The sequence below is a fragment of the Podarcis bocagei genome (assembly GCF_964188305.1).
Source record: "Podarcis bocagei genome assembly, chromosome: 8".
In the NCBI taxonomy this organism is placed as follows: domain Eukaryota; kingdom Metazoa; phylum Chordata; class Lepidosauria; order Squamata; family Lacertidae; genus Podarcis; species Podarcis bocagei.
Window position 1 is genome coordinate 26,244,385 of NC_138133.1, and position 20,463 is coordinate 26,264,847.

The 20,463-nt window shown below is 43.4% G+C and overlaps 2 protein-coding genes and 1 long non-coding RNA gene across 6 annotated transcripts in view; 2 read left to right on the plus strand and 1 right to left on the minus strand.

The window, feature by feature from the left end:
* Window positions 1-3,417: 3,417 nt before the first annotated feature.
* On the plus strand, window positions 3,418-16,372 carry LOC308593859 (testis expressed protein 56-like). Its single transcript, XM_081206627.1, has 3 exons — window positions 3,418-3,769; window positions 11,765-11,948; window positions 16,080-16,372. The coding sequence occupies exons 1-3, from the start codon at window positions 3,505-3,507 to the stop codon at window positions 16,369-16,371; spliced, it is 741 nt and encodes a 246-aa protein (XP_081062753.1). The 5' UTR covers window positions 3,418-3,504; the 3' UTR covers window position 16,372.
* A 133-nt stretch (window positions 16,373-16,505) lies between these two features.
* Window positions 16,506-20,463, minus strand: part of LOC308593798 (enoyl-CoA delta isomerase 2-like) — a gene marked incomplete at its 3' end in the record, with an annotated part of 35,739 nt that continues 31,781 nt past the window's right edge. For all 4 annotated transcript variants that reach the window (XM_081206502.1, XM_081206501.1, XM_081206500.1 and 1 more), the window contains exons 9-10: window positions 19,540-19,683; window positions 16,506-16,658 (exon numbers count right to left, since the gene is read on the minus strand). In XM_081206502.1, coding sequence (XP_081062628.1) covers window positions 16,506-16,658; window positions 19,540-19,683 — 297 coding nt within the window. The remainder of the gene's footprint in view (window positions 16,659-19,539; window positions 19,684-20,463) is intronic.
* On the plus strand, window positions 16,651-18,859 carry LOC308594081. Its single transcript, XR_014011300.1, has 2 exons — window positions 16,651-16,706; window positions 17,503-18,859. It is a non-coding gene; the product is annotated as an uncharacterized lncRNA (long non-coding RNA).

The window sequence follows — 20,463 nt, forward strand, 5'->3', positions numbered from 1 at the left end:
TTAAAGATTTGCCTTGAGAGAGTCTTTAAACCTCTTTTGTTGACCACCAGCATTACACTTTTCATTTTTAAGTTCGAAATAGAGTAGTTGCTTTGGAAGACAATATCAGGTATCTGAACACATGACCAGTCCAACGAAGCTGATGTTGAAGAATCATTACTTTGACACTGGTGGTTGCACAGACCTGACTAGACACCTTGTCCACATCCTTCAACTGCATCAGCTGAAACCCATTCAACAAAACTGGACAAGACTGCACTCCAGAAACCCAATTTGATTTGTTAAGTTACAGTCATAAGACCAACTGAAAGGGTCTAAAGTGCTAGGTGCCTAGTTGGTACACACCACTTTTAAATACTTTGGAGTATATGTTACTAGGAACACTAACAAATAGTTTATAACCAACTATGGCCAAGTGTGGGCAAATGGTTTGAAAGACCTGTCATGTTGGAACTGCTTGATTTTCTTCTCCCTGTCTGATAGAATTGCCCTGACAAAAATGATAGTTGCGCCTAAGCAAACCTAACCTTTTTAAGGTTCTTCTCACAGAAATTCCTACCACTGTTTCAAATTCTGGCAAGCTAGACTGGAAACTTTTGTATTTTCCTATAGAAGGTCATAGACCTCCAAGGTTCTAAGGTATAGAAAACTGAAGGATGGAGATTGGGGAATTCTCTTATTGAAATTATTCTATGAAGCTTACCAACTTTGGCATCTGCTATCCTGTATTAATCACTCAAGAGACAGACAATGGGTACAGACAGAGCATTCTTTATTGCAACAATCCAACCCACAACGGAGTCAATTAATCAAAAAAGAAATTGACAGTAGTTTAAAAGTGCGGGACAATATACCGAAAACAATTTTGAAGGCCAGGAAGCATAGAAAGGAAACCTTAATGTTGAGTAACCTCCCTGTTATTCCTGATATATGAACATCACAATTCTATTCAAAGGACATACCGTAACAATAAAAGAAAACCATTTGGACAAGCCTCAAGACTTTTATATAAATGCTAAACCAATTCCCAGGGATGCTGACTGGACTGATGTGGTAGCAAAAGTCAGCAAATTTATCTGACAAAAGCATATTCTTCAACAAGGCACTAGGGATTTCACACCATTTGAAAACGTATGTCTCAATCTAGGTGAACAAGAGAAGGGGTTAATATCTACTTTGCACAGTCTGTTAGATAAACTGGACACAGGATTTTAAAATACCTTTAAACGGTTGTGGGAATTAGATTGGAAGCCAGCTGGGTATCTCAGATGAATGTTCAGTTCCTATGTGGGGTAAATTGCCTTACAAAACCACTTTGGCTAAAAAATGCTTTTGATAATAATACAAAAATGGTACCTAACACTGGTGAAAATTGCAAGAATGGGTAAGTCTCACCTAGGGAAGATGCAGGATTTAATAGCTCATAAACACATATGTAAGGGACTCGGGTGGCGCTGTGGGTTAAACCACAGAGCCTAGGACTTGCCGATCAGAAGGTTGGCGGTTCAAATCCCTGTGACGGGGTGAGCTCCCGTTGCTCGATCCCTGCTTCTGCCAACCTAGCAATTTGAAAGCACGTCAAGGTACAAGTAGATAAATAGGTACCACTCCAGCGGGAAGGTAAACGGTGTTTCCGTGCGCTGCTCTGGTTCGCCAGAAGTGGCTTAGTCATGCTGGCCACATGACCCGGAAGCTGTACGCTGGCTGCCTCGGCCAATAAAGCGAGATGAGCGCCACAAACCCAGAGTCAGCCACGACTGGACCTAATGATCATGGGTCCCTTTACCTTTTAACACGTATGGAGTGGGATTGCAATAGGGTGGCAAGATTTTGGACAGAAGTGTTTCAGGACGTTGCTAAAATTCTGGGAAAGCCTGCAAACGCCCGCCTGCCCACCCCTCCAGAAACAGCTTTGCTAAGTATATTTGATGGAGATAATCAATATTTATTGTATGAACACTTAACTGGCTATTTACTAACAGCATCGGGGATAGTGGATGCTAGAGGTTGGAAGAATGCCATGAGTCCATTTCAGTGGAGATAATCCCTTCTCAAACTAGCTTATTTATTTCATGCCTTTCATATTAGGTGAATTGTGGTGATGGGTGGCTATGTTTTGGTTGGGCTTATTGTGAATTCTTGTCTTTCTGTTCATATATGTAAATTTTAATAATAATTTCAAAAAGCATGAGGGGGAAAAAACACCAGGATAGTGAAAGACAAAAGTGAAACGAAATGAAATATGGCAAGAACATTGGTCCAGAAAACATGACAGAAGAAAGGTCACATTTAAAGTGTTTGACCAAAGCTTTCCCAACACAGCCATACTTCTAGAACAGGAGTAGCGCATCTATTGCCAGATGCACACCATACATTTAAAGCATATTCACTGCACATTTAAACCGCATGACTCCCCACCCGAAATCCTGGGAACCGTAGTTTCTCCATTTCGGAACTACAATTCCCAGCGCCCTTAACAAATTATAGTTCTCAGGATTCTTTGGGATGTGCTTTAAATGTGTGTTGAATGTTAAGGCGTGGTTCTGCCACCGCTTAGAGGTTTCCTTATAACCAAGCATTATATAAATTTTGTTTAAGAACAACAACAACTGTTCTGTCTAGCTAAAGCAAAATTTGGCTGACATTGATTATGGGGTTGGGGGAATGGTAGCTGGTTTTGACCTATAAATCCTTAAACAGCTCAGGACCGCAATACCTCAAGGAGCGCCTCTTTCCATAGGAACCTGCCCAGTCCCTGAGATCATCTTCTGAGGCCCTCCTCGAGAGGCCCGGAGGGTGGCAACACGAGAACGGGCCTTCTCTGCAGTGGCTCCCCTTCTGTAGAATGCTCTCCCCAGGGAAGTTTGCCTGGCACCTTCATTATACACCTTTAGGCGCCAGGCAAAAACGTTCCTTTTTAACCAGGCCTTTCTTTAATTTGATTGACATCCTATGCCCTTTTAAAATGTGAGGGGTTTTTTTTGAGGGGGGGGAGTGTTATAGGGTTGTTGTTGTTTTTATTTTGATTATGTATTTTGTGGTTATATACCGTATTTTTCCATCTATAAGATGCCCCCAAGAAAACACCCCTCAGCACTACCCGTGTATAAGACAAGCCCCAATTTTAAACCTAATTTTTTGGTTAAAAAAAACCCTAGTCTTATACATGGGAAAATACGGTAGTTTTTATTTTATTCTGTGAACCGCCCTGAGACCTGCGGGTATAAGACGGTATATAAATTTAATAATAATAATAATAATAATAATAATAATAATAATAATAATAGCTACATTGAGCATGTTCCTACAATATAGTTTCTTCCACCCAACACCTCCCCAACCTTCTGTTTGTGATGTCACATTGCTCTTGTGATGTCTGGAATTCATAGCAAGGGCTGGGAAAAGCCTCTGGCACAGAAAGAGAAACAAACATGTTTGCTGTGCTCCACTGGGTGGTAGCTACATTCCTAACAAACCTTTTTGAACAGGAAAAGAGGAATAAATATGCCTGTGAAGACCTCTCCTCCGAACTTGCCGCCACTCCCCACGAACCAGAAAGTAAGCAAGAGAATCTTCAGTTCAGGCACCAGGTGGGTGACAAGATCGAAGCTGAACTTGCCACCACTGGTCATTTATCAGAAATTAAGCAGCTGCGATAAGGAGGAAGACATATGTCAGGTGTTCCAAAAGCTTTCCTCACTTTGTGGCAATTTGCAAGACCCTCTGAGAGAGCTGCTTCTTCGGTGTGCTTATGAAGACCAGGAAAGAAGTACGTGCAGACTATATTTTGCTTCACTGGAAATAAGAGTTGCTGGTCCTAATGTCTGCACGCCAGGCTGTTTTTAAGGGAAAAGGTTAAGGGGTGGTTTTAAAGAAGAGGAATAGGAAAATATTTACTGAAATGAAAACTTGGAGATATATACTGTAACTGTCACTATTACTAAAATGGGAACAGAGATTGACAGTGTTTAAAGCTTATCAGAGCTTTAGATTTAGGGGAGCTAGTCTCAAACGTTTGTTGGAGGAGATCTAGGGGTATTTTTGGGGGGTTATTGGTCCTGTCTTCACTCTTTTTAAGATGGAGGACCACTGTAGCCACCCCCAACGACACGTTTTCAAGATGGAGGGTGAGGGAACAGCTGCAGTCGCCTGTGGTTCCTGTGCAATGTTTGCCATCTTGCCAAAGGTTGCAGGCAGTTTTACCTGCAGCAATTGTATGTTGATTGCCCTCTTAGAAGACAAAGTCCAGCAACTGGAGGAACGTGTAGCTACGCTCCAAAGAATTAGAGAGCTGGAGCTCTTCTTGGAAGCAACAGAGAACACCGTCTCCACCAAGGAGGAGACAGGGGACACCCCTGAGAAGGAGGCTAGTTCACCAACACAGGTGCCAGATATATGGAGAAACGTGACTCAAAGAAGTAGGAGGCCCAGGGTTCGCTCTGATTGTTTAGAAATACACAATCGCTTTGAATTCCTCTCCCCTAGCATGGAAGACGAAGAACAGACTCCATTTGAGGATATCTCCCTCATTACAGTCGATCAGGTATATGAAGACGAGCAGCAAAGTCAGTCCTCAGGGAATGTGCAGGCGACCTTGGAACGGACAGCTCATGGAAGAACCCCGACCAAACCTAAGAGGAGGCGTGTAGTGGTGATAGGGGATTCCCTACTGAGGGGAACAGAAGCAGTGATCTGTGGGCCTGACAAGATGTCTCGGGAGGTGTGCTGTCTCCCCGGGGCTAAGATCCAAGATGTAACTGAACGACTGCAAGGAATTATAAAACCCACTGACAAATACCCCTTCCTCTTAGTTCATGTGGGAACCAATAACACTGCAAGCAATAGCCTCCAGAAGATCAAAAGAGACTACGAGGCTCTGGGCAGGAAATTGAAGCAATTAAATGCACAAATTGTCATCTCATCTGTCCTCCCAGTTGAACGCCGTGGCACAGGAAGAGAGGAAAAAATAGTGGAAGTGAACAGCTGGCTTCGGTTTGGATTCTTAGATCACGGACTGCAGTTTCTTGAAGATGGACTTCTGGCAAGCGATAGGCTGCACCTCACAACGGTTGGGAGGAATGTTTTTGCCAAAAATCTCAGAAACCTCATCAGGAGGGCTTTAAACTGACTAATATGGGAGAGGGAGACAGTGCTCCTGAAGGTAGGAGTCTATCAATTGATGAAGATGATCATCCAAATGTCATAGACCAAATGGAGCAAACAGCACGCAGACCTAGTGGTGGGAGGAAAAAATCCTTAAATAAGAGACACGGGGGAATGATTAATGGACTTCAATGTCTGTACACTAATGCGCAAAGCATGGGAAATAAACATGAGCTTGCGCTCTTGGTACAGCAAACTAAATATGACATAATAGGCATCACTGAAACCTGGTGGGATAAGTCCCACGATTGGAATGTAATAATGGAGGGATACAATCTATTTCAGAGAAACAGACCAGACAAGAAAGGAGGAGGAGTGGCGTTATATGTCAGGGATGTGTATACCTGTGAAGAGATCCAAGATTTAGAACCTCAAAGCCAAAGTGAGAGCATTTGGGTCAAAATTAAGGGAGAGAAGAATAACAGAGAACTCATTGTGGGAGTTTAGTATAGATCCCCAAGCCAAACGGAGGACATAGATGATACCCTCCTGGAACAGGTGGCCAAGCATGCAAAAGGAAGGGAGATAGTAGTAATGGGGGACTTCAATTACCCGGATATTTGTTGGATGTCAAACTCAGCCATGAGCATAAGGTCAAACAGATTCCTCACTGGCCTTGCAGACAACTTCATTGTCCAGAAAGTGGGAGAAGCAACAAGAGGAACAGCCATTTTAGATCTGGTCCTAACCAATGTTGATGACCTGGTTAGTGGGGTAGAAGTGGAAGGACCATTAGGCGCGAGTGATCATGCTCTTCTGAAGTTTACTATACAGCGGAAAGGAGCAGCCAAGCATACTAGGACTCAGTTTCTTGACTTTAAGAAAGCCGACTTCATAAAACTTAGGGAAGTGCTGGGTGAGATCCCATGGACAGTAATACTAAAAGGAAAGGGAGTTCATGATGGCTGGGAGTTTGTTAAGAGGGAGATAGTAAAAGCACAACTTCAGGCAATACCAATGAGATGGAAACATGGAAGGTGCCTAAAGAAGCCAGGGTGGCTATCTAAAGAACTTTTAACTGAGTTAAGATTTAAAAAGGATGTGTACAAAAAATGGAAAATGGGAGAAACCACCAAAGAGGAATTCAAACAAATAGCCAGCACATGTAGACACAAAGTCAGAAAAGCTAAAGCACAGAATGAACTCAGGCTTGCTAGAGAGGTTAAAAGCAACAAAAAAGGCTTTTATGGGTATGTCCGTAGCAAAAGGAAGAACAAAGAAACAGTGGGGTCACTCAGAGGCGAAGATGGTGAAATGCAAACAGGGGACACAGAGAGGGCTGAACTCCTCAATGCCTTCTTTGCCTCAGTCTTCTCCGATAAAGAAAACAATGTCTGACCGGAAGAATTTGGAGCAAATGATTCAGCAGAGGAAACACAGCCCAGAATAACTAAGGAGATAGTACATACAAGAATACTTGGCTAGTTTAGATGTATTCAAGTATCCAGGGCCAGATGAACTGCATCCAAGAGTATTAAAAGAACTGGCAGATGTGATCTCAGAACCACTGGCAGTCACCTTTGAGAATTCCTGGAGAACAGGCGAAGTCCCAGCAGACTGGATAGGGCAAATGTTGTCCCTATTTTCAAAAAGGGGGAAAGAGAGGACCCAAATAATTATCGCCCAGTCAGTCTGACATCAATACCAGGGAAGATTCTGGAGCAGATCATTAAGCAAACAGTCTGTGAGCACCTAGAAAGGAATGCTGTGATCACCAATAGTCAGCATGGATTTCTGAAAAATAAGTCATGTCAGACTAACCTGATCTCGTTTTTTGACAGAATTACAAGCCTGGTAAATGAAGGGAACGCAGTGGATGTAGCCTACCTTGATTTCAGCAAGGCATTCGACAAGGTGCCCCATGATATTCTTGTAAAGAAGCTGGTAAAATGCGGTCTTGACTATGCTACCACTCAGTGGATTTGTAACTGGCTGACTGACCGAACCCAAAGGGTGCTCATCAATGGTTCCTCTTCATCCTGGAGAAGAGTGACTAGTGGGGTGCCACAGGGTTCTGTCTTGGGCCCGGTCTTATTCAACATCTTTATCAACGACTTGGATGATGGACTCAAGGGCATCCTGATCAAATTTGCAGATGACACCATACTGGGAGAGGTGGCTAACACCCCAGAGGACAGGATCACACTTCAAAACGACCTTGACAGATTAGAGAACTGGGCCAAAACAAACAAGATGAATTTTAACAGGGAGAAATGTAAAGTATTGCACTTGGGCAAAAAAAATGAGAGGCACAAATACAAGATGGGTGACACCTGGCTTGAGAGCAGTACATGTGAAAAGGATCTAGGAGTCTTGGTTGACCACAAACTTGACATGAGCCAACAGTGTGACGCGGCAGCTAAAAAAGCCAATGCAATTCTGGGCTGCATCAATAGGAGTATAGCATCTAGATCAAGGGAAGTAATAGTGCCACTGTATTCTGCTCTGGTCAGACCTCACCTGGAGTACTGTGTCCAGTTCTTGGCACCACAGTTCAAGAAGGACACTGACAAACTGGAACGTGTCCAGAGGAGGGCAACCAAAATGGTCAAAGGCCTGGAAACGATGCCTTATGAGGAACGGCTAAGGGAGCTGGGCATGTTTAGCCTGGAGAAGAGGAGGTTAAGGGCTGATATGATAGCCATGTTCAAATATATAAAAGGATGTCATATAGAGGAGGGAGAAAGGTTGTTTTCTGCTGCTCCAGAGAAGCGGACACGGAGCAATGGATCCAAACTACAAGAAAGAAGATTCCACCTAAACATTAGGAAGAACTTCCTGACAGTAAGAGCTGTTCGACAGTGGAATTTGCTGCCAAGGAGTGTGGTGGAGTCTCCTTCTTTGGAGGTCTTTAAGGAGAGGCTTGACAACCATATGTCAGGAGTGCTCTGATGGTGTTTCCTGCTTGGCAGGGGGTTGGACTCGATGGCCCTTGTGGTCTCTTCCAACTCTATGATTCTATGATTCTATGAAATAGCCTTTGGACAGGAAAGGTACAGCTGTGCTGGTAGGAAGCTTAGAACTAAACAATATTTATTACCTAAATACGAGACCTTTAGGCTGAAGGGGATGCATGCCACAGGCAAATATTATTAAACCACATTTCCACATATTAATATAGCAATTATGTGGCTGGTTCAGAAAATGAATGCCTAGAGTCACAATTTCTTAGCAGCTACAGCCTGAAACGGTGTGTCTGCTCTTTCACAAGGCAGAGGATAATGAAGGCCAGAAATGGCTTTAATAGTACTTTGCAGAAGATTAAAGAAGTGTCTGAAGTGGGATAAAGAAAGGATTGTATTTCAATAAAATTAATCTTCCCTAGATAAAGAAAACTTCAACACTGTCCATCTGGAAAAAATCAATTCATTATTTTGGGAGACAGGCATGTTTAATTTGCTGGAGACTTTATGAGGTAAAATACAGAAGGGTGGGGGGCGGGATGAAAAGAGATTGAAAACGAAATCTCGCATATTCCTGGACAGAAAAACAAATAACAAGAAGCATTCAAGCTGTGCAGCTTTGATTTAAACAATGTTCATGGTAGCTTGCCATGATAATTCCTTCCCCATTATGATATTTGTTAAGTTAAAAGATATATTGCCTTCCCATCCCTCCCCAATATAAAATATGCACCACCTCCAAAAGTACTATCACATCATTATAAGCATTTTGCTACCCTAAGACAATGGTCTTGTCTATTTTTGCTTCTAATCCTATATACACTTCCCTGGGAGTAAGTGCCACTGAAATCAATAAGGCTTATTTTTGGGTAAATTTCCATAAGATTCAACTGTAAGTCATTTTACCCAGTAACAGTGCTAGATGCTTCTTTCACATTTATAATAGGTGCTCCTTAAAATTTAAAACAGTTTAAAAACACAAAACCATACAATTTAATGACAACTTACAATGAAACAGAATTTTACTGCAAAGCAGTGAGCCTGCATAAACCTACTGCCACAGTTCAGTGCAGTTGTGCAATGAAAGTCAAAAGAACCCCATGAATGAGGTGGAAAACAGTTTCATTTGAATTCATCTGCTTTGTGGGCCATAAGGAAGGATCAAATGCAGGCTATCAACTATAGCATCCAAGTCAGTACAGATCCAATCAATTTTGCAAGCATAGTGCTGAGCAAATTGTTCGCGGTGGGCAGTTGAGTAGTCTAAATCAGGCTTCCTCAACCTCAGCCCTCCAGATGTTTTGAGACTGCAATTCCCATCATCCCTGACCACTGCTCCTGCTAGCTAGGGATCATGGGAGTTGTAGGCCAAAAACATCTGAAGGGCTGAGGTTGAGGAAGCCTGGTCTAAATTCTCCTAATCTGGGCCAGAGTGTAAAAGACCTCTGACCACTTGAAACAGCTCTGCTGGACAGCTCCTTGCTGATGCAATGGAGGCAGAGAAAAAGAAGAAGAGTTTGGATTTGATATCCCGCCTTATCACTATCCAAAGGAGTCTCAAAGCGGCTAACATTCTCCTTTCCCTTCCTCCCTCACAACAAATACTCTGTGAGGTGAGTGGGACTGAGAGACTTCAGAGAAGTGTGACTAGCCCAAGGTCACCCAGCAGCTGCATGTGGAGGAGCGGAGATGCGAACCGAACCCGGTTCCCCAGGTTACGAGTCTATCTCTCTTAACCACTACACCACACTGGCTTTCACGCCCTACACTGCCATGGAATGGGTATTCAAAGAGACTCTGGCCTGTATTCGGCCGGACTCCTTCTAAGTTTTCCATCAACATCACTTTAGTTGCTGTCTCATGTGTTTCATTGTCATCAGTTCCCCACAGAACCAGGAAGTGTGGTTTGGCTCCACTTCATGAGAGGGGATGCTCAGGAGAAATGGTGTCCATAGCCACAGTAAGGCATAGCCTAACTTGGCCCTCCAGATGTTTTAGAACTACAATTCCCATCATCTCTGACCACTGGTCCTGTTAGCTAGGGATGATGGGAGTTGTAGTCCCAAAACATCTGAAGGGCCGAGTTTGGCCATGCCTGGCCAGTCTTTCTCCATTCCAGAGATCCACTAGGGCTTCAACAGAATCACCTGCCGAGGCAACAGGAAACTCCCCATGAGCAATCAGGAAGCCATCTGGATCCCTCAGCCTCCTGGAGTGGATCATCTTAATCGGTCCCCCACCACTGCAGAGGCTCCACCAGGTAGTGTGATCTGACCATGACAAAAGAACTATAGAAAGTTCCTCCACTCGTAAGACCACCACTATCCAAGCCAGTGAGGAAAACCAAGTCCAGAGTGTGCCCTACAGCATGGGTAGGGCCAAAAATTACTTGGGACAGACCCATGGTTGTCATGGCTGACATGAAATCCTGAGCCACTCCTGACAAGGGAGCCCAGCGTGAATGTTAAAGTCCACCAGCACAGACTTGTGGATAACTGGGGGGGGGGGGGTGCCAAGAGCTTGGTGCTCCTGAAGAAATATCTGATTATGGGACGGTTGGCTAGTGAACTGTTGCGGCTAATGACAAATATGGTTATGCCCGAGTATTTTGGGAGCTAGCCCTATATCTAGTCTGATCTGTAGGAAGGCAAGGATGTATGGGAGACCTTCTTCTGCTTGCACTATCGCTGGAAGGCCGCCTCTGTCGTTTGATAACTCTTGTATGGGGACAATCTATGGGAGGCCAAAATGATTAAAATGAACTTCTGCAAAAAGGTACTTCTATGCAATGTCTGCATCCACTGCTGCCAGTCAGGAGATGGATGGAAGATGAGCTGCTGGACCAGAAGACCAGTTGCTTGGGCAACCTCCATGGGAATTGCGCTAAGGCAACCTCCATGAGGAATTGTGCTAAGGCTTCTGAGTTTGTAAAACCAAAGGAAGAGGAGGAAGACTCATGCTCATTGGGTCTGCACTCAAAACAGCTTCTTATAAATTGGTGGCATTGGGGTGTGTGTGGAGATGTACAGAACTCTCTGGGACACCACACCAATATATGTGTCCATACCCTCCAACATTTCTCTGATGAAAATAGGGATGTCCTATTCATCATCAACAACAACAATAATAAATTTATTGATAACCTGCCCATCTGACCGGGTTGCCCCAGCAGCTCATAATAAAACATTAAAAAAGAACTTCCTTATACAGGGCTGTCTTCAGATGTGTTCTAAAGGTTGTATAGTTATCTCCTTGGCTCGGGTCGCATAACTCCATACCCTCCAACATTTCTCTGATGAAAATACGGACGTCCTAAGGACAAGCAGGACATTCCGGGATCAATTAGAAACCGGTACGGCTTCTATAAATCTGGGTCTCTCCCTGGAAACTAGGGTCATTTGGATGGTCTGTCTGTCCTCCTTCTCCACTTCCTGATTCTGGAACCATGAGAAGAGCCTTGGCACCCTTTTGTTGCTGCATGTGGCAAAAAGATCAACCTCTGGTGTCTCCCAACACCATGTGATCTGCTGGAAGGTCTGGGGGTTTAGAGACCATTCTCCCTGATCAGATGAAGTTAGTTGCTGTTAAAGGTACAGCAGCAGGAGCAGCAAAATAAAATAAAAATGCAACAAACCCCATTTTAATACTGTATACTTAAAGCAATAATCAATTCTTGTTTTCCGCCCCTCCCTCTTCAGGTTACAAGGTCTCCTATTTTGACACGTTCAAAACAGCTAGCGACCTACTGCAAGGGGCATACTGTTCACCAGAGCCAGATCACATGCCCCTAACAAAAAGATTTATTTCCAACAAGATTGCCAAGGAACATAAAGCCTTTGGAGTGTACAGACACGATGCTCCTCTGGCAACCATAACTGCAAGGTAGGATATTATACAAAAGTGTTTCTTTTTTCTTTTTGAATGCATCTATTGTATAACTTCTTTTTTGTTTAGGGATACTTGTATCCTCTACTTTCTTTTTGTGGGGGAAATGTTCCCCACCCCAAATCTCTAATAATATAGGTGCACACTCAGTTTCTAGCTAGAAAGCCCATCACATTGCATAAACACAAAGGTTACCCTGCCACCAGATATCCTGATGTGGAGGCTGCAATGGAAAGGTGACTGTATCCCCACTGCCTGCTTCCCCCTTGGAACAGAAAAATGAAGTTATTCCAGGATGATTTTGCTATATGGCCACAGTTCATTCTTGTTTTGCTTCTTCTCCAGTGAACAAAGGCTATGTCGATACAGGGTTTATAAACACATAACATCTATCAGCACACCAAGAGGTGTTTATGGCTTTAACTGTCTGGAAGACATATGCAACAAGGCAATTAAAATGGAGTGCTCCGATTTTTTAATGGTTGGGACATAAAGACGAGGAATTTCTGCAAGCATTTGCATGTCAGTAGGATCGCACCTGAAAATGAACACTGTTGCACTATTGCAATCGAGAGCACAAACCCTTTAAAAAAGAGACGACACTGCTGATCAGCTATTTAGCAAGGAAAGAGTAAGGGAGTCAAATCTAGCCCCATTCCCTTCTTGACCAGCTTCTCTATCTGCAGCTTGTTCGCCAGCTAGAAATAAGTAAGAAAAATAAGCTAGGGTTTGTGGTGGATGGTGCCACAATCATAAACTAGGGTTTGTGGCAAATGGCGTCACATGCTTCAGTGCCACCCCTGAAGGATAGTGGTTGCCCTGATCTGTTTTTCCCTTGACTTGTTGCCTCCGGCATATGTATCACTGAGGGCAAGGGGAGTTGGATTCCCACTGCTTTATGGTGGTCGCCCTGGGAGGAGGAACAGCCAGCGGAATTCCAAATCTCTTGCAGGACCACTTCAGCCTCTCTCTCCTGCTCTCCCAGGCAATTTAACAATTAGTAAAGGGTAAAGGGACCCCTGACCATTAGGTCCAGTCACGGATGACTCTGGGGTTGCGGCGCTCATCTGCTTTAATGGCCAAGGGAGCCGATGTACAGCTTCCGGGTCATGTGGCCAGCATGACTAAGCCACTTCTGGCGAACCAGAGCAGTGCACGGAAACGCCGTTTACCTTCCTGCCAAAGCAGTACCTATTTATCTATTTGCACTTTGACGTGCTTTTGAACTGCTAGGTTGACAGGAGCAGGGACCGAGCAACATGAGCTCACCCCGTCACGGGGATTCGAACTGCCGACCTTCTGATCGGCAAGCCCTAGGCTCTGTGGTTTAACCCACAGCGTCACCCACATCCCTTTAACAACTAGTAGCATTGTCCAAAAAAGAGAGGGCTACCAGACCTTGAGTGTGTCCCAAAACCAATGTGACCCATAAATCCAATTGAGCAGCTTATTCCAAGGAGCACATGCAATAGGGAAAGGAGGAGAAATTGCATGCATGCAGATCAAAAGGTATTGGACTAGGCAAAACTTGAACAGAGCACACCTAACTCTCAATAGTCGCCTCGGGCGCTGGCAGCTTCTGGCATCATTGCCAGTTGAGGGGCTCAAGAGGGACAACTGTTACAGGGACCCTATTGATATTTAAGGCATCTTGTGCCCAGGTGGCTTTGAGTGACAGGTTGCTAAATCCAGCCAATCCGAGGATGGCCACGTATTTCAGAGAAGGGATTGTAACACCTTTGGGAAATTGAGAGATGGAGTTGTGGTCCAAGTGCAGCAACCTTTCCTTCTGTGTGTGCTTTGGGATGTTGGCAGGAACAACATGACCTTTCTGCCTGGGCATGATGAAGGATGAGAGACAATGGGCAATCTTAAAGCGACAGGAGGAGGCAAGAGTTGCAGCAAAAGTCTGTGTGCAGTTGCAGAAAATAATTTCTGTACTGAGTCCACAGGCAAAAAAATGTCAGAGAGATGTTGTTTCATTGATACCACTATCTGATTTGTTCATTTAAGAGAGTGACAGAGACAGAACCACTTATTTACTTTGCTTCTTTTCACATTACAAACCCGTTCATTTTTGTCCCATATTGGTCTTGTTACTGGTTCTGCTCCTACTAGCACCTTAAAAAAGTAAAGGTAAAGGGACCCCTGACCATTAGGTCCAGTCGTGACCGACTCTGAGGTTGCGGCGCTCATCTCGGTTTACTGGCCGAGGGAGCCAGCGTACAGCTTCCGGGTCATGTGGCCAGCATGACTAAGCCGCTTCTGGCGAACCAGAGCAGCGCACGGAAATGCCGTTTACCTTCCTGCCAGAGTGGTACCTATTTATCTACTTGCACTTTCGAACTGCTAGGTTGGCAGGAGCAGGGACCAAGCAACGGGAGCTCACCCCATTGTGGAGATTCGAACCGCCAACCTTCTGATCAGCAAGTCCTAGGCTCTGTGGTTTAACCCACAGCACCACCCACATCCCTTAAACTCACAGAAATTTGACAAAGCAGAGCAGTTATGAAAATATTTAGGAAAAGTTTCACCTGGTCTCTACACCAGAAAAAGCTTTACTTGTTCACTTATCTTTATTTGTATATCAAGCTGCTGTAAAAGGCACATGAACAGGGTCAGTAAAAACTTGGCAATCTGCCACAATAATCCTTTCTTACAGAAAAAAAATGTGTGTTACCCATTGTTTTCACACCACCTTTCAAAGAATCAGGGGCGAATGCTATTAGCATATTTTCCTCTGTTTCCTCCCAACCAAGAAATAAGGATCAGGAACTCAGCTTATTCTGGCTTGCTTCTAATATTTGGGTTATTTCTGTAGTAGATGCTCTTGTTCCTGAAGGGAACTTATTGTCTCTTATGTTCTTAAATGCTATAAATTGATTTGGCCCAGTCACAGGGTATGAAAAACTTATACCTTCAGCCACTGTCTGGCAGATAGTTAAAATTCCTTTTGTTAAAACTCTGAAAAGTATCTCTACCTGTGAAAATTTGAGACTCCAAAATATGAAAAGTTAAAACAAATGGCCAGGAAAAAATCAGGCCAAACTTCCTTATGCAATGTTCTCTCTGGAGCAGAACACCGTGTGCAATTTATACTTGTCAAAACACTGAAAGTTGTGGAACAAAATAATATCCCAACTACCACACTCTAGGGTATTTTTTTTCTCGTTACACAAAAAGAACAATTGGTCTCAACTGAAGTGTAGTTTTATGAGTGGGGCGCCATATTCAATGGAATGGCAAACAGCACATGTGGCTCTAAGTATCTGTTCTAAGCCAAGGGGTGGGGGGAAGCCTGCTATACTAAGAAATGTGGGTAAACTCCCATCAGCCCCAGGCAGAATGGCAAATGTCAGGGATGATTGGAGCTGTAGTCTCACAACATCTGGAGGACCACAGGTTCTCCCATCCCAGTTCTAAGCCAATCCAATTGTGCCTTCCGCTTGTATCAGGGCTTCCCAAACTTGGGTCGCCAGCTGTTTCTGGACTACAACTCCCATCATCCCTAGCTAACAGGACCAGTGGTCAGGGATGATGGGAACTGTTGTCCAAAAACTGCTGGAGAATCGCCGACCTGGATTATTCTCTGTTGTGTCGTATGCAGTATGGCAGGTCTGCGAGCAGAAAAATGGTTTTGCTTATCCCTATGCTAGGTTTCTCCCCCACCCAACTGCAAAGTAAAAGCCAATCTTCATCATCTTGGCCCTAATATCTGCTGAGCAAGTTACAACTCCTGCAATGTATACCAGGAGTGTTTACCGAATGAAACTCTTCACCTAAACCTTTTCCCTCTTCCTCTTCTCCTCCGTCTCTCCCCCCCACACACACACATTTCCCATTGGCTTTTATTGTTTAAAACAACCAAAGCATTCCTTTCCCAGCTTTACAGTGAGAGATGTTTCTATTTGTCCTGGAATTAAATTTAAAGACCAAAAATGGACACAAATGCCTGCCGCGGTTTGCAAAAGGACTGTATTAACCCACAACACTGAGCGAGTGTCATATAACATAGCAAAACACGCAGAACTGTTATAAGGTTCCAAAGTATTTGTAAGTAAATGTTTTAATTCAAATTTTCCGCTAACATGAATGCTACATTCTCCCCCCCCCCCCGCTTCGCAATAGATGGACACCAAATAGCATGTCAGCCCACTATGACAGACAATCAGTTATTCAAGAGCTTAAAAAGTTTGGGGACATTGAATCAGTGACCCCTTTTGGAAGACAAACAGTCATCGTCGTATTCCAAGAAATCCGCTCCGCATGCAAAGCAGTGAGCGCCTTCCCACCTGAGTGCCCAGAGGGAGGAATACGATGTTTCTGGCACCACAAATTCATGTCCAAATACAAAAGACGGAAATTCCCAAAAATGAGAAGCTTGACAACGTTAGGAGCGAAGGTGCCACCTGCACGTTAAACGGATTACGCTCGTCCCTGTTAAGGCACAACGTGGATATGTATTCAAAGGATTCGTTGAATGAAATTTAAGTCTTCTGGTAAGAGGAACAGAACTATTCTACAGACATTTCTTTCTGCACAGTTGGCAAGGGATCAGAGCTTGGACTTCTGAAAGAAGCTCATTATGGCGTTCATGCACTCATCGGACAGCCATCTTCCTTTGAGACATTCGCACTCTTGGGAGTTAACTTCATGGAGCTTCTCTTTTTCCATGCTTCGCATCAACTGCTTGGAGACTGCCAAACTCTGGAGAGAGAAATAAATAAATAAAAATTCCATCGTTAAATGTGGAATGTGCAATTCCAAGCGACAAAATCTCAAATCTGGCTGGTAATACAAATTTGGGGTTTGGGGGTTAGGATGGGTGCAGGGTACAATGGATTAGTGTGAAGGGGGCTCCTATATTTCTCTCTACCCAACAGCAGCAGCTTTGCCCTGAAAGAAGCTAGTGGATAAAAAGGGTTGATTGCTTCCCTCCCAGTGCCTCCAAGTTAAGGTCGGCAAACCTGTGTTAGGATCACATGTTTGCTGAGGTTCCAACCTAAGGCTTCAGGCATAATGTAGCAAAAAGGTTGCACGTGCAAATGTAAATAGTTTATTGAACATTTACAGATAAACCGTAAACAGATAAGAACATTAGCAGGATTATTGTAATAACCTGCTGTTCAATAAGAGTAAATATTTACATTAGATGAATAAATGAGCAAACGTAAATTAATCTGGATATGCAGAAGGTATTAAAAATAAATTTAAGGAACCGCAGAAAGAGGGGGAAGGACGTCAAGTTTTGAAATGTTAAAATGATTGTAAAATTAGTGAAATTGAAATGTATAAACCTGAAAAGTGTATCTGTGTGTGTGTGTATAAGTTTGTGCTTTAAGCAGATTATAGTGCAGCACGAAAAAACAGCACAGGAAATTCTCTTCTGTTTAAACAGGACCAAGACTATCACCACGAGTGACTTTGTTAGCATATACAAGATGAAAAGCAGGTAAGATTGATAATGCTGGTCTTGCCGTGCTTTTCTGCTTGTAATAATTTCCATTGAGTGGTCCTGCAAATTTTGCACAGTACAGAAAGCTCACCAGAGTTAAACTGCCGAACGGCATTTAGTGTCAATGGTATCCTCAGTAAGAAACCAATACCCTGAATCTACAAACAGATGGAAGAAGAACTTCATAGATGGTACTATTAGTTGGAGTCAAACAGATCTGTCAGATCTGATGGTTTCTGGATTGGTTGGAGACAGAGAAATATGCAAACCAGGATAATATCCAAAATCAGCGCTTACATCAATACTTGTTAAAACTGACTCTGCTATAAATGGGTCATTTTGAAGTTGCTGTTACTGTATATATTTTTCTTCTAGAACTCCCAAAGCAGAGAGAAAATAAAATGGCTTAAGGGAATTTTTTTAAAAAAGGAAAGTGGGAAATAAGACACGTTCAGGCTATTTTTTCCTGATCCGATTCTTTTATTCTGAGCACATAATCCCCAGATGAACGAAGCACATGCATTTCACACTGAAGTGCAATATTGTGTAATTCGTACTTTCACGTTTTGAGAGGATTTTAACCATATGAATTAGAAAACTAAATCAATAAGGCTATAAAAATTGCCCTCTGTGACAAGAGAAAGATGTTAATGACCACTAAAGTTTTTTAAGTGATGTGGCCAATCAATAGATCATAGAAAAGCAGGTGAAACTGACAGATGAAAGCCAGAGTTTAATAATTACTGTTGTATCTCCACTGCCTGACAGAAGGCCCACAAAAAAACTCACAAGGATTTGAAAAGGTCAAAGATAGACATGTGTTTGAAAGAACAGTCCCCATCCACCCTGCAAAAATTATCAATAAAAGGCCAAAAGAGAAAGAAAACAACAAACACAAAGCCAAACATTCCAGCCATGTGAATATTATTTTTTTACATCACTGTAAAACATTAGCAGGCCTTTAGAGATGTTTCAGGATTTTATGGGCAAGTTTTCTCAGAATATAGGTTTTTTTTGTCAAATTTTAAATATGCTTATTAATTATTATATTTTAATATTTAGGTCAAAGTCCAAGTGTTAGCTGAAATCCTTTTTTCCTTCTTACTCCCTTAATATGAGTAGATTTATGTTGTTTTCCCCCTGAATAAATATTTCTTTGGAGCAACATAAATCTTTTGCCACATGCATAGCCTTGAGGAGGTCACGGTCAAATTACATTGCAAGTTATTTATAACTTATTTATTAGAAGATTTATAGCCCGCCTTTCATTATTATTTCCCACATTTATGGACAGAGTAATGTTGGATCTATGAAAGTTCTATGTGGTAGGTTGGAAAACTATCTGAATTAAATATCTGAATTAAACTATCTGAATTAAATATCAAAGCTGTACATCGGCTGGTCTCAAAAAAACCCCCCTCTTTTGTGCATTTCCAACAGCTGTTTTGCAGATGCACGTAAATAAAAAGGCAGAGCAGAGACAACAGCAGAAAAGCCATTATTTTCTCAGTCTCAATTTCCCTATTTAAAACAGAAACAATACTAACCTCCAAGCATGATTTGCTCACTACCATGAGCTTAAGAATAGTTTATTTACAAGCAGGACCTGCAACAAAATGTTACAGTGTGGAGCGATTTCCTGTTCAGTCCTCCAACCAGCCATGCTTATTTCAGGATATTCCATTCAAATTCCTCCTTCCCAGATGCCCATCCTTGCCACCAATAGCCACTCAGCATTCTGAAACTGTTGATGTTTTGGGGTTTCTCCCTTAGGGCTTTCCCCTAAAGCTTTCCTTTCTAATTCCTGCAAACATTGGGGCTCACCCAAGCACACACCCCAATACCATCCTCTTGTGCGCAGATAGCACCATGTTAGCTACACAAGAACTGGCACCTGGAGAACGGAAATCGCTAGTGGAGTTATGTATGCAATACGGCCAGGCGCCAGAAGCAAGCTATGTTGGCATCCATGCAGCCAAAACCTAAGAAATGCACAATGGAACTACTTTGGAGCTAAAGGTTCTGGGAACGGTAGCTCTCCTGTGGTTGTGGAATGTGTTAGAAGAAAGATGAGCAAACCCGTATGTTTACAGCCTGGAAAATAAGCATTTTAATTTTTTTTAAAAAACTAACATTTTTGGGAAGGCTTGCGTAAGCTTTCAGCCGTGCCCACACTTCCTTCTGGAAAACCTGGTCAGGGAAAACCTCTGTCACAAGCCCTTGCGAACAGGCTTCTGCTGCGGTCAGCTTCTTGTTGAAAAGCAGCATCTCAGTGGCCTGAAAGAAAGGAAAACAAGAAAACGATTACTTGGGCAAAATGCTAGTGGCAAACAGAAGCAATAAATAAAACTGTCAGTCCCAGTTTGTTCTTTCGCTGCCGTCCGCTAACCTTTGTGCTTTGTTAAACACACAATAGCGCACTGGTAGAGTACATGCAGTGGGATGCGGGTGGCGCTGTGGGTTAAACCACAGAGCCTAGGACTTGCTGATCAGAAGGTCAGCAGTTCAAATCCCCGCAACGGGGTGAGCTCCTGTTGCTCAGTCCCTGCTCCTGCCAACCTAGCAGTGTGAAAGCATGTCAAAGTGCAAGTAGATAAATAGGTACCGCTCCGGTGGGAGGGTAAATGGTGTTTCCGTGCACTGCTCTGGTTCGCCAGAAGCAGCTTAGTCATGCTGGCCACACGACCCGGAAGCTGTATGCTGGCTCCCTCGGCCAATAAAGCGAGATGAGCGCCGCAACCCCAGAGTCGGCCACGACTGGCCCCAATGGTCAGGGGTCCCTTTACCTTTACCTTTACCTTTAGAGTACATGCATTGGATCCCAAGCTCAGTCCCTGCCACCTCCAGTAATACAGTCAAACCTCGATTGTCGAACGTAAACCACTTCTGAAGCCCGTTCGGCTTCCAAAACTGAGGCGTGGCTTCCGATTCGTTGCGGGAGCTTCCTGCACTCAAGCAGAAGCTGTGTCGGATGTTCGGCTTCCAAAAAACATCAAAAAACCGGAACATTTACTTCCGGGTTTTTGGTGTTCAGGAGCCGAAACGTTCCTAAACGGA

Bases quoted from the DNA above. Each gene is read 5' to 3' on its own strand.
- LOC308593859 (XM_081206627.1), top strand. From the start codon at position 3,505: ATGCCTGTGAAGACCTCTCCTCCGAACTTGCCGCCACTCCCCACGAAC. The intron at 3,770-11,764 runs GTACGTGCAGAC...CTCCCTCTTCAG, and splicing joins TTATGAAGACCAGGAAAGAA to GTTACAAGGTCTCCTATTTT. The intron at 11,949-16,079 runs GTAGGATATTAT...GCTTCGCAATAG, and splicing joins CTGGCAACCATAACTGCAAG to ATGGACACCAAATAGCATGT.